We start from the raw sequence: 12,681 nt of genomic DNA on the forward strand, positions 1-12,681 counted from the left end.
ATCATTGTCCCATATCCTCTCAGGATTGAATAGCCTAGCCCACACCCGAAATACTTTTTTGTTTTGCAGGAAGTCCACAATCGCTGCTGCAATGTCAACTGAACTTTCAGCCGCTTTTGCATGGTCCATCCATATCTCTGCCGCATATCTTGCTAGTGGAAACCGATTTCTCATTTCGGCTACTTCGTCCTCCTCGATGCTCATCAGATAAAATAGACACGTCCGTGTGATACTGATTCTCGGTTCAATTCCGCAAAACCCTATAGCATTATGATGCAACAGGTACTCTTTGACTGTGAAATGAGCTAATTGCAATACGCCATTTGCCCTAGCAGAGCCCGGGGCTTCTACAAGAATAGCCAAGCTTGGACAAAACCTTGTAATATCTGTTAAATCAGGCAGTCTGTCTCCTGGATCAAAGGACCGGCCCTCTTCGAGGCGAACAGCTATCGCATCTACGGCCTCTTTTAGAGTTAAAGGTCGCTCTGAGTAGACAAGAAACTGGAGCAACCGGATTGCCTTCTTCTGGCGGTTCTGTGGTATGTTCTGAAGGATGCGAGTGTATGTTGCATTTAGGTCTTGCGGTAAAGTCTTTAGAGCAGCTTCGAGTTCTTCGCGGTCGAGACATATTTCTAGACTGTCTAGTTGGCATGCTGCCCATCTGAACCTAACCTGGATGTTATTATTGTAGAAGGTTTATGCCTAGGAAAGGTGTGGCTCAAACTTACATTCCGTCCGCTTTACCTCCTACTTCCTCTTGGATTTGTTGTAGTATGGACGGCGTTGATGCCCACTTGCTAAACTCTTTGCTTGTTGTAAGTCTACTGCTGATGTAGGACTGAATATCTGCGTTAACGGATTTTAATTCAATCGGAACGCAGTTGTTCTCGCCGATCCAGTTGCGAAGGTCGCGTGTGAGTTCTTCCTCTGGCCGACCAGTAGCAAAAAGCTGAACATGGTGAAGGCTAGAGCTGGGAACAAAGCTCTGTACCCACTTCAGTAATTCAGCTCTGTTAACACACTCGTCCAGAGCATCAAGCACAATACACAGTCTCTCTTGTACTTGCATCATCGTATAGAGGGTCCGAGAAAGTGTCTGTGTCGTCGGCTGTTTCTGTCCATCGTCATGAGACGCTAGGAGACCGTCAAGCTCCTTTCTTGATTTAATTCGCTTGGTGTAGAGCTGAAATGCGAGTGACCGGCACATGTCATCTGGCTTCTGTTTATTTGTGTCGCTGAAGTCGAAAAAGAAATCAAGCGTAAGGCGGTCATCCATTTTCGCTAAATGGTCGAGGACAGTAGTGCTGAGGACGGTTTTGCCACTGCCAGGCGTCCCATGGAGCCACAAATGCTGGCGAGATCCACTCTCCCACTCTCGGAAGGCAGCACTCTCGAGGAACCATGCGCCGGTCCCTTCGTGTCTGCTTTCTCTTGCATGGTTGGAATTTGTAGACGTATCAGGGGGTGAAAGCCAGTTTTTGATTTTCTGAACGTGGCTGTCAGAACTTATCGTATCGACTTTGGTCTTAACCTCGTCTGTCACAGATCCAATGCGAGCAATCGATCTTTCCACTTGTTACAGTCAGAGACGTTTTAACTGCAGAAACAGATGTGAAATAAGGTGCAAAATACTAACTAGACCCTAAGACATCTTTGATCTTCTTTTCGGCATTGATCCGGTCAGGCAGGATTTGGCGAAGCAGGTCCTTCGCATACGCTGCAGCCGTCATGGCTGCAAAACCCTGCCACTGCTTGTTCTTGTGGGAGTCGGAGTAGTCGCATATACCTCGCACGACGAGGCAAGGAAAGTGGTTCATCAAGCCGGCGGCTTCCATCTCAAAACACAAGACGCCTCTTTCTCTCGAAAGCTTGTCCCGCATCTCGGCATCTTTCATCACCTGGTTAGGGTATTGACGTCACACGCTTGGGAGCAAGCTGCAGATGAATCCATGGGATGTATGAAGTTTGATCTGTATAGGTGATCTGTGCTTGCAGATGGGCGAGAGTGTGTCCTTCGGAGTCGCGTCCATTGACCCAGCGCACTGTCTACCTTGACATTGAGTTCAGAGCCCTCCATCATGTAATCGGTTTCGAGTCCGGCTACTGCATTTAACAACGCTGGTGGCGGCTGATTCAAGCTCCCGGTTTCTACGAATAATTGGTTCTGTATTGACTTTCCGTAGTCATATTGTATGACACCGCCGTTTCCAGCTCCGCGACTGCCGACAACAACGTCGCCTAGGCGGAAGTCATATTGTGGGCTGGGAGCGCCACCGCCGACACCAACCATCAATCCGATGCGTACGTTTGGGAAGCTGTGGACCATATCTCTCGCCACTGTAGCGGCCGCTGCTATCCCATATTCCTTCTTGGGCATGACAGCGATTACAACGTTATGCTTTCCCATTGAACCGAGAGCATAAGTGTTATTGTCATGTTGCGCGATTGCATCGGGGCCGGGATGTTGTTCATCTAAAAAAGCACGGGCAGCAGCAAATTCGGTAGGGATGGCACAAATCCAGCCAACGGTGTAGTTCTGAGGATCGGACATGTTTGCGAAGCGAATGAGGGCTCGTGGTAGTAGCCTTTGTTGCTTGGAAAGCGTACTACGTAGGGTCTGTGTTGTAGATAATGAGAATTGCGCGGATCGGGTAACCCGTCCAACATATATACGCCGCTCGACGGTATTGACTGAAAAGGGTGCCGCGTTCTAACATCTGCAGGTCGCAGAGGCGCCGAGGCAACCAGGCAACCAGGCAGATTTTCTTTAGAGGCGCATCGTAGAAACCCTTGTCGAGTGGGATGGGTAAGAGCGAGTCTGCTTATCAACTCAAGAGACAGGGTGTGGGGCATATCCTGTTTGGGAATCTCACCGGCATATTATGCACTATTGCCTGTACATGCAGCATCTCGCTGTTCTTTGTCCATCACTGGTTGCAAATAGCTTAGCCGTGATGCATGATTCGACAATGACTAACGTCTTGGTAGAGGCATTTACTTGCTGGCAGCACTGCAGGTTCCCTGTTATTGGAGACAAGCAACTCGCCTGTCTTCAGAACACCCTTGCTCCTCTTCCTCTGTAAAGCACTGCCTGGCATTATCGATGGTTGCGTAGCCTACGCCATTCCCTCATCCACAACCGATTATCTGTTGGCGTACCGAAAATCAGTAGTGAGCGGTAAATTGATTTCATTCACTTGAATTTAGAAAAGAACGTTGTTCTGGTAATTGACGAACAGGAGGGCGGGAACATCACAGCGAATCATACGTTCAGACAGGAGGGACCTGCAACCCCACCTCTTCAAAGTAGCTCGCGCTAGGGCGACACATTTTTCCAAACTTAACTGTCATGATTTCAATCCCAAAGCTACTGAAGGGCTTTTCGCTTCACTTCGACTGTCTAGTTGACATATTGGGCATGCAGAGCTACTTGGAATAATCAAGACGGCTCTCCACTTTATCGATCACAGTTCGCCTATGTAAAGTGTTTTTGCGTAAGTTAGACGGGTCAGAAATAGGCCTATGAGATGTCTCTCCCTTTTATTGTGATTACTCACGTACTTGTGTACTAGAGTCAAGAAGTCCATAAACCAGCACTCGGCCGTAGTTCAACTTACCCAGGTTGAAAGGATCTTTTGCGGACCACTGCTATACCCGTATGCTCCACCTGGTGGTTGCTGCAAACATTTTACTTATGATGACGCCTGGGTTTTGATGGTGGCAAGCTGTTTGTCGCTTCTTGCAACGCGTGCACACAAAGTCCATCTAGCCACCGCGGCAGACGCTTGGTCTGAAGATTGAATAGGATGCCCCAGACTTGCAAACTATCAAGAAGCCTATCACATGCAGAATACCAAGACTTCCCAATGTTTATCAGTGAACTTGTTGTACTTTGTACACTTTCAAAGAACATGATTCATGATGAGTGAGGTAAGTGAAATCACATGGCTTAAGTATTCCAAGTTGCTGAATACCTTGAAGGAACAGATACCCAGATCTCCAAATATAAAATTATGGATGCGGCCAGATCATCTACCACCTTAAAATTGTGCAATGAAGAGTGACCTGGTAAGTTGATGCCACGAGATGCCCTTCGGGGTAGGCTTCCGATCAAGTTATAGCTCGGACTCATACCCAATAAGAATTTCGGAATGGTGGGAATTTGGAGAAAATGTGAAAATATGGGGTTCTCATCATCTCCAAGACGGGCCGGTTCTCGACGTACTGCTATACACCTTCGGCCAGGCCCTGATATTCTACGTCCGCCAACTCGGTCAGAAAATATTGGCTATCTCATCATGTGCCAGATATTCATGTTTATCGGCGGAAACGTCTTTATCCTCTGCATAGAGGTCGTCATCCTCACGGCCGTCGACCACCATCACGTCGCCGCGGCCCTTGCGCCTCTGAGCGTCTGCGCCAACATTGGCGATGCTCTGGATTACACCATCTCTGCGACGATTCGAACCAATACCTTCGACAAAGCTCTTGAGAGGAGCCTACCAGAATCCGCACCGGAGAGTCTGGAGGACCTATACTCGGACCTCAGTATACAGTTGAGCTACCCCGTCGGCAGTGAGGAGTAATTTGCAATCCAGGAAGCATACGGTTACGCGCAGACAAGGATGCTTGCTGCAGGAACACATGGTCGTTGGTTTTGCTGCTGTGTTTATGGTATAAAAACTTCAACTTGAAGAATGTGGATCGGACTAAGGGTCTCGTGTTCCAACCGTCATGACTGTTATCATCGTAGAAAAGGTTGTCGGTAACATGCAGAACACTTGGTCAGATTAGGGACGTTGGTGGTATGGTAACAAATGAATGAGGACGATAAAAACGAAGAATGTTGTGCAGTAAAAAAAAGAGGGTGTTTAAACAATCTGGCATCTCGTAAACGGAGCAAAGCCATATGTAACGATTTCTATTCGCTGTCTTTCTTTTTGACTAAAACTGACAGGGCTGTAGCGTCACAACCAATAGTTCTGATAAATGCTAGTAAAAAATCATTGACATCTCAGGTGTAGGAGAGAATAAAAGGGGTCCCAAAAGGGGTCCCAAAAGGGGCCGTTTGTGAACGAGCATAGCAACTGAAATGGAGATTCATGCACCGAGCAGCGGCAGTGACGTTGAGGCCGGCAGAAACAAAACAAAGTTGAGATAACAGGTGGGCGCGGGGCGATGACGTCGACCAATCACCGCTTAGTGCCGGATGGGAGCCGGCCCCTTCGGTGCAGCGGCAGCCAGTGAAACTCGACCCGCACGGCGGAGGATTTCCCCACATCTCTCTCGGGAAAAGGGCGAGAGCACAAGGTGCACTGGCCGCTGAACCTGGTCGGTCTGTCGCTGACCTTTTTTTCCTGCCGACACGCGAGTCCACTTGCCCAGCTATCTCTACCTCGCCTCGAGCTACCTCTGCAAGGTCGATTCGGTGTTCCAACGTCATATTCGGGAGCTTCAACATCTCCTCATTCAAGCATCTATCTGTATAATACCTGGTCAATACCGCAACCATGTCAGCGGATGACCAGCAGTTCCTGGACGTCGTAAGCGTCACCACCTCCCATCCATTTCAAGCTTGTGATCACGAGAGCTCTACTGACGCTACCATCTTCCACAGCTGTCCTCGCTGCCCAACCAGATCCGCCGATACTCCGACGACCTCGCGAACCTCATCAACCCGCATGTAGACAAGGCTGCGCAGGCCGTTAGAGAGACCCTTGCGTCCACAGAATGGCTGCCCGACTCGGTGCGGCCGAAGCCCCCCGTCCGCCATGTTCCCATCGAGGTGATAGCCATGGGCCGCTACGAGAGGATCCACGGCTGGGTGAAAGAGCACAAGCTCCTGACCGGCGTCATCGTCGCTGTAGTAGGAGTCGTCGCCTACCGGTCATACAGGAGTAGCAGGTTCTGCAAGAAGACGCGCCGGGCGAGACGAGCTAGGAATGGTGGACGCCTTGAGGTTGTCGTCATCGCTGGATCGCCAGCTCTGCCCTTGACGAGGTCGCTATCTCTGGACTTTGAGAGAAGAGGGTTCATCGTCTACGTCGTATGCAACGCTGAGGAAGACGAGAGCATGGTGCACAGCTTGGCGAGGCCGGATATCTTGCCTCTGACCATCGACACTACGGATGTGAGTACTCGAGATACCGGGTGCATCACTTGTTACTGACGTATCATCACAGCCTCCCAGAGCCGGCGCAGCCATCGATAGCTTTGCGCAGTACCTCCAGTCACCCCACGCCCCGGCACCTCGGACAAGACCCAACCACCTGCAGCTGAAATCCGTCATCCTCATCCCTTCGCTCAACTATCAGACGTCACCCATCGCCACCATCCCGCTTCCAGCTTTGCAGACCTCTTCAACACCCACCTTCTCCACCCCATCCTTACTATTCAGGCCTTCCTGCCGCTCCTGACGACACGTCTGAGCCCGCCCGGAGAGAAGTGGACACCGCCGAAGGTGCTCGTCTTCACGCCGTCCATCATCTCCTCCATCAACCCCCCCTTCCACGCCCCCGAGGCTACCGTCTCATCCGCCCTGTCAGCCTTCACCGAAGTTTTGACGGCGGAGCTGCGGCCCTTGGGTATCCCAGTAACTCACATGCAGCTGGGTACTTTCGACTTCACAGGCTTCCAGCCCGCGAAGCACACCCACCCTTCCCAAAGAGGCCTCCTCGAGGGCGCACCCGGCATCGACGCCGATGCTACCGAGACTCTCATGTGGCCCGAGAACGCCCGTCACGCATACGGACGCAACTTCGTCATGCAGAGCACCTCCGCCATCTCCGCCGGCCGCATCCGTGGTCTGAAGGGAAGCTCTCTCCGTCAGCTGCACAACGCCGTCTTTGACGTCATCGATGGCTCTATTACCAGCGGCACTGTCCGTGTCGGTCTTGGCGCCAGCGTCTACGGCTTTGTCGGCCGATGGGTACCACGTGGTCTGGTCTCGTGGATGATGGGCATCCGCCGCGTTGACGAGCTGTCTGCGTGGCAGACTAGCTCCTACGACGGCTCGCTCGATGGAAGTGAGAACGAGGAAGGTCAGGACTTTGTTGCGGTTCCGGACGAGAAGTTGGACAGCAACGTTTGGAAGTCGTCCTAGAGGACGACGCCCTGAGTTGAAGATCCAGAGACAATCTTCCTTGCCATCTGATGACAACAACGGCATGATCCAACCGAAAAGCCAGCAAGACTCGTACACTACGACGCGGGAATGTCTGCAACAGGTTGCCATAGGCCGTAGGAGTGCAGGCAGTCGGGTTCCGAACAAAATGTAGGATGATGAGCCATCTAGTCGTACCGACGACACTGAAGGCACGATGTACCTCGGAGGGGAAGACGCCACTCTAATCACCTTTGAACATTGCATGAGTATTGCCAGAAATAAGCACATGATTGACGACTCCGCTCGAAGGAAAGTGGACCACGGCTCGTTGAGATAGCATAGTTATGATAATAACGCAATGCCATGTCGTGGTTGAGTCAAGCAGATTGCACCGCATCTTGGAACATGCCGCCCGGATTCCTTGGAGCCCAGTGATGGTGATGACGGCGCGCTCAGGAGTAATTTGAGATGCAGTACAATGGCAGCACTGACACCTTGCGTAGCGTGGAGTTTCTGCCTGTACTCGCGATCCTTTGCCCCAAGCTTGTAGCTCCATCTCTCTTCACGAAAAGGCTCTCACTTATATCACCTGGATGAAATTTCCAATTCCCGTTCAACCTCTTCTGAAGACGGCACACGCAGGGAATTAGGTGACAGGCGTATCTGCTCAAGCTTTCCATGATACCGTGAGAAACTACCCAATTTCAATACGCAAGAGGACTGGAGTCTCGAGCGAGAAAACGGAGACACCTCGGCCTTTGAACCAAACACCCCACCAAACCATAACCCACGTAGCGAAAAACCATCACGATACCCGCTCAAACCCACTCATTTGAAATCGACCAACATAGGTAACGTTCTCCCTTTAACAATTTCATGCAACAATGCAACAAGGACGGGTGGCGCAATGGCAGCGCTTATCTTTCCGGTCAAGCCCTTGAACTTCTCCAAGCCCGAGCGGGTCCCCGATAGATAGGGTTGCGGGTTCGAGTCCTGTCTCGTCCGACTTGTCAAGGATGTCAAAGACGACTGAATAGTTTTTGCACGTGTGCTATGTGCATGTGTTTCATCTACCTTTTGCAACTTGGCAGGTAGACAATCGTCAACACGTCTCGAGATTGGCAGCTCAAGTACTTGGAGGGAATGTTCATGGTCCTGTGTACTACTCGAGGGCAGACAGATATAAAGAGAGGTAGGGTCAATATGTTTGCATCACTTGCCACATTCACCCATGAGTTCGGGATGCACCTTGATCTGATCTATGTAACTGGAGCCGTGCCCGTTGAGTTCATCGTTCTTGTTGCCTAGGCAAGATACCAGAGTGTTGAGTCGGGGTGTAGCATAGGTCTGTCGTATGTCACGTCATGTAGAACAGTTACTTTGAATACTTGCCAAACGACAACAACCGACCCTCGGGGGCGGCGAGAACCAAGTCGAAAGGCCAATACATGGTAACTGCCCAGCTCTATGGAACCCATGTGAAGCTAGGGGTGAGAAGCTTCCAACTTTCAATAGACCCAAAGCCACCATGCCGGATCGACGACGAGATCCTTCAAGTCAAGCCTGAGCAAACATGGCCTGGAACCGGACTCAGTTTAGGTCTGACATCTTTACTGCTACAGTTTTATACGAATGCGGTGAAGACATTCAGGACAGATGCAGGCGGAACAAGCCATTCTTTCTATTCCTCTCAGCAACTCGATGCGAGTTCTCGCTAAACTTTTCAAGATCACCGGTGCCCATCAGCACTCTCATCCCTCTTCCCGAACCTCGCGCCAAATCCTCCCAGGTCTCTCCTAAAAAACTTGCCAAAGTTCTTGAGGTTCTCGTTCATGGTCGCCTTCTCCGTACCCGCAATACCACCGGGGCCCGTTCCTTGTCCCAGGTCCCTAGCCGCACTGAGCAGTTTCTCACCCAGCGACGTCGCGTCGAACTTGCTCGGCAATCCAGGCATCGCACTGCTGGCGGACGTGAGGGCGGTGCTCGCGTTGATGGCTCCCAGACTAGAGCTGCCGAGTCCCGTCGTTGCCATGAGCGGAGTGAGCAGCGGGGACTGCTGCACGAGTTTGTCGCTCATGTTACCCTCGCGGTGGATACCAAAAAGCTCAACCAAGTGCCCTTGGTCACCCTTGCGGACACCCTTGAGGTCGAGGATCTTTCTGAAGTTGGTGTCGGAGCGGTCGCCGATATGGATGAGGTAGGCTTGCACGAGACCCTCTGGTGGCGACGGACGGACTTGTAGCGTCTTGAGGAGAGGATCTATGCGGTTCATCGTCTGATTTACTCTCCTTACGTACCCTGCCGGTGCTGTGTGTGTTGTTGTGGAGGATTTGTTGTGGTACGAGAGTAGGTTCTCGAACGCTTTTGTCAAGACATACTTATCGAGAAGCATCTGGAAATGGTCAGCGGTTGCTAAGACGACTCGAGGAATGGAGGCCTACCTGTTCAGCGCCAACCTCGGACACGGGACGGCACTGGACGATGTTGCTGATATAAGCGTTGACAAGATGGTCCACGAGGTTGTCGCAGAATGCCCTGGCATATTGTTGCTTGACCACAAGCCCCAAGATTTCCTCGGCCTTGCTATTCACAGAGGACAGCAGCTCGCCGACGTAAGAACTCTGGTCACCTACACTCTCCATTGTGCTCCAGCCCGTGTTCCGCATCTCGCGCCACGAACCTTCGCATGCGATCTCGACATTGCGCACCAACGTCAGGACAGCGGCGCTAGCCACACCAAGGAACGCATCGGCTTGTGATGACAGGTCGACCTTGCCGACTAACTCGCTGTCGATACGCTTCTTGATGTTTTCCTCCAGTTGGGTGGTGTTGGTCGACCAGAAGTCGGCCGTGTTCAAAACCAAAATGACATCCTGAATCGGTGGTCCCTGAGGTCCTGCTCTTTGTAGAATGTGCAAGAGAACTTGCTGTGCGTATTCGTCCAGGTACTTCGCCAAGGTCCTGGAAAGATCCAGTAATCGGTCACTGGTGGACAGCTTGGCGCATTGTGATAGAGTGAGTTTGTAAAAGTGGAAAAGCTCAATGGCAGATGAAATGACGGCCTGCGACGAGAACTCTTCGTCTTCCGGAAGCAAGGGCTGGTTGCGGTACTTTGGTATCATGGAGGCGAGCTGCTTGTCTTGTGACTCCACCCACAAGCTCAAATATGGCTCGAAGGCGGCGGATATGGAGCCGTGGAAGTTTGATGCTCTGTCGTCTGATGAGCTCAGAGTGTCGATACTAGCTCGAGGCTCGTTGGCGAAACGTTTCTCGAGGCCGTGCTCAAAGTCCAAGGTTTCTTGCAGACAGCTCAGCAAGAGGTTGACGTCAATCTTCTGCCCATCTGTCCTTCGCATGCTCCTCTCGAGGATGCCTTTGAAGTCGTCCCTTGTGCCGTCGCAGAAGGCCATCGCCAGTAGCTCGTTCGCGCGCCAGTGGGGCGGGAAAATCGCGGCGTGTTCATCCTCATGGGTTTTGAGCATGCGCTTGAACCACGCATATCTGCGACCGATATTGTCCAGGTTCCCGGCCTCGTCGTTGCCTCTAAATACCGAACGGTACTCGCGGAGCTCCGTATTCACGTACCAGTTCATCAACCGTGTCCGCGCCATGTCACCGAGGGCATCCATGACCAAACATGCCTCGATCAGGGTGCCTCTGCGCTGGGCCACCTCTCCCTTGGCAAAAGCGATCTCAAAGTCTTCGCAGACCTGCTCCAACAATTCGCGCTGCAGTTCCGAAACCCCTCTGCTCAAAGTGGCGATCTGCTCGATGCTCCTGTAGCTGTTGAAGTGCTTCATGAGCTGCAACACAGCTTGAAGTAAACTTGCACAGTCCCTGTATTGTCTCGTCCTGGCCAGGCCTCTCAGCTGCTCGTATGCCGTCGTCAACATTTGCAGTCGTTTAAGCGCCGTCATGCTCAGCGTCAGATTCCGCTTCGTGCCATCGAGTCGCTTGATGTCGGCCGTCATCGAGGTAATGTTCTGCTCAGTCTGAATTGCTCGAGATCGTACCGTCTCGATCTTGCGGAAGAGCTGGGCTAATTCAGCCTGGGCGGACTGCATGCGCTCGAGGCTCGAGTCGGGCCCGTAGGCCTGGGCGACCTCGAGATCGGATATCTCGACGGCGAGATCATTCTTGTGTGTTTGCAGAGTGTCGGAAACGCGGCTGACCGAGGTGACGGTCGACGGGTGCGGGAAGAGTTGGTTGAGGTGGTCGATGGGGTCGTAGTTGGCTGCCTCAAGTCAGATACGAACTGTGTCTGGCGGAACAGGGAATAGTACCGGCATCGAGGGATGCTTTCCCGCCAATTGAAGTCCCATTCATGTCGGGCGATCGTGTCGAACCGGGACGGTAAGGTGTTGCAGCGTTCTGGCAGGTGTCGATCGGACGGTTTGCTGCATGTGTCAGATGCCCGGAACTGGGTTGCGTGTCTGAGAGCTCCGAGTCGAGATGTCGTCACGTGTCAGGTCGGGATGCAGGGGTGCTGCAACGGGATCTACCGGGCCAGTCGGGTTGCGCTCCGACGCATCTTATCAGCTTCTGGAAGTAGGCGCTATTCAATCTTTTACTGGGTCGTCCCACCTCGAATAGTCTGGGGAAGGTCGGATTTTGTATTCTTCTCTGCTTCAACTAAACCTTAAGACGACGTTCCGATGAGCATGGGCGCTCTCTCTCCGTTGTTCCAGTATTCATCATCGTTGAAGTGCAGCAGGGCAGAAAACAGCCAAGCGTAACTTGAGGCCGGAAACCGGATCACTCTAGCAGCATCGCCCGTCTTGTCTTGAAAGCACGATTTGCAGATCGTCAAGATCCTCGAAACCCTTGAACCTGGCCCCCTGCTTGTCTATGTAACCCCGGCAGCACTGATTTCTAATAGACCAAAAGCGCAACTCGTGTCTTATGATATAATGATAAGCTATCGCCACATGTTTTGCCAGCTCCATCCATCACAGCGGCAAGACTTGGCAAGGATTGCTGCCTCGGCCGGGCTTCCACTGCCTTTCGGCCGAGTGCCAACAACAGGTTTTGAGCGCACCAGGGAATAACTATTGGCCCTGCTTGCAGCTGTCACTCTTCCAACGACGCAAGCGATTTCGGATGAGTAACATGTCCCATCCATCCTGGACTTGCCATGGTCACGCTTTTGTGGAACGGCTGACAGATATGAGTGCGCCCCATCGTATCATCGCGATGCCAGAGTCCGGCAACTATATTACTGACTGGCATTTCATCCGCCTTATCACTCACGGAGACGAGCCTTTTCACAGCAAATGCGTTGCATTTCTCATCTAAATCTATTTTTGTAGACCATAATTACCCATTCTTTGGCAATACTGGAGGTACACATTCTCTTAGTAAGGCGTCTCTGGCTCAGTAGCGTGATAGAAATCGATTCACCAACATGGGCTTTGAACAGCCAAGCGCCGATTCGAATGGAAATGAACGGGTCGCTGAGGGAAAACATCATGCGGTACATGGTGCGAAATAGCTTGGTGACCACAGAGTGGAAATCGATGTTCTTCCACTCTATTCGAAACACATACCAATGAACTCACTGTCGGGGCTGGCCCCGT

At 51.9% G+C, this 12,681-nt stretch overlaps 4 protein-coding genes and 1 non-coding gene across 5 annotated transcripts; 3 read left to right on the forward strand and 2 right to left on the reverse strand.

Annotated features, from left to right (window-relative positions):
• Positions 1-1,631: 1,631 nt before the first annotated feature.
• ColSpa_01823 (uncharacterized protein) lies at positions 1,632-2,551 on the reverse strand (the record flags this gene model as incomplete). Its single annotated transcript, XM_049268035.1, has 2 exons — positions 1,632-1,898; positions 2,051-2,551. 2 exons carry the CDS (start codon positions 2,549-2,551, stop codon positions 1,632-1,634), a joined length of 768 nt encoding a protein of 255 aa, XP_049123992.1.
• A 1,747-nt stretch (positions 2,552-4,298) lies between these two features.
• ColSpa_01824 (signal peptidase complex catalytic subunit SEC11) lies at positions 4,299-4,586 on the forward strand (the record flags this gene model as incomplete). Its single annotated transcript, XM_049268036.1, has 1 exon — positions 4,299-4,586. One exon carries the CDS (start codon positions 4,299-4,301, stop codon positions 4,584-4,586), a length of 288 nt encoding a protein of 95 aa, XP_049123993.1.
• A 924-nt stretch (positions 4,587-5,510) lies between these two features.
• Positions 5,511-7,102, forward strand: ColSpa_01825 (uncharacterized protein; the record flags this gene model as incomplete). Its single annotated transcript, XM_049268037.1, has 3 exons — positions 5,511-5,543; positions 5,618-6,130; positions 6,212-7,102. 3 exons carry the CDS (start codon positions 5,511-5,513, stop codon positions 7,100-7,102), a joined length of 1,437 nt encoding a protein of 478 aa, XP_049123994.1.
• Positions 7,103-7,998: 896 nt separating this feature from the next.
• ColSpa_tRNA_052 lies at positions 7,999-8,110 on the forward strand. The gene is made up of 2 exons: positions 7,999-8,034; positions 8,075-8,110. It is a non-coding gene; the product is annotated as a tRNA-Arg (tRNA).
• Positions 8,111-8,834: 724 nt separating this feature from the next.
• ColSpa_01826 (vacuolar protein sorting-associated protein 54) lies at positions 8,835-11,431 on the reverse strand (the record flags this gene model as incomplete). Its single annotated transcript, XM_049268038.1, has 4 exons — positions 8,835-9,364; positions 9,403-9,412; positions 9,547-11,339; positions 11,389-11,431. The coding sequence occupies 4 exons, from the start codon at positions 11,429-11,431 to the stop codon at positions 8,835-8,837; spliced, it is 2,376 nt and encodes a 791-aa protein (XP_049123995.1).
• Between the last annotated feature and the right edge of the window lie 1,250 nt (positions 11,432-12,681).

The sequence above is a fragment of the Colletotrichum spaethianum genome (assembly GCF_022836535.1).
Source record: "Colletotrichum spaethianum MAFF 239500 DNA, contig03, whole genome shotgun sequence".
Lineage (NCBI taxonomy): Eukaryota > Fungi > Ascomycota > Sordariomycetes > Glomerellales > Glomerellaceae > Colletotrichum > Colletotrichum spaethianum.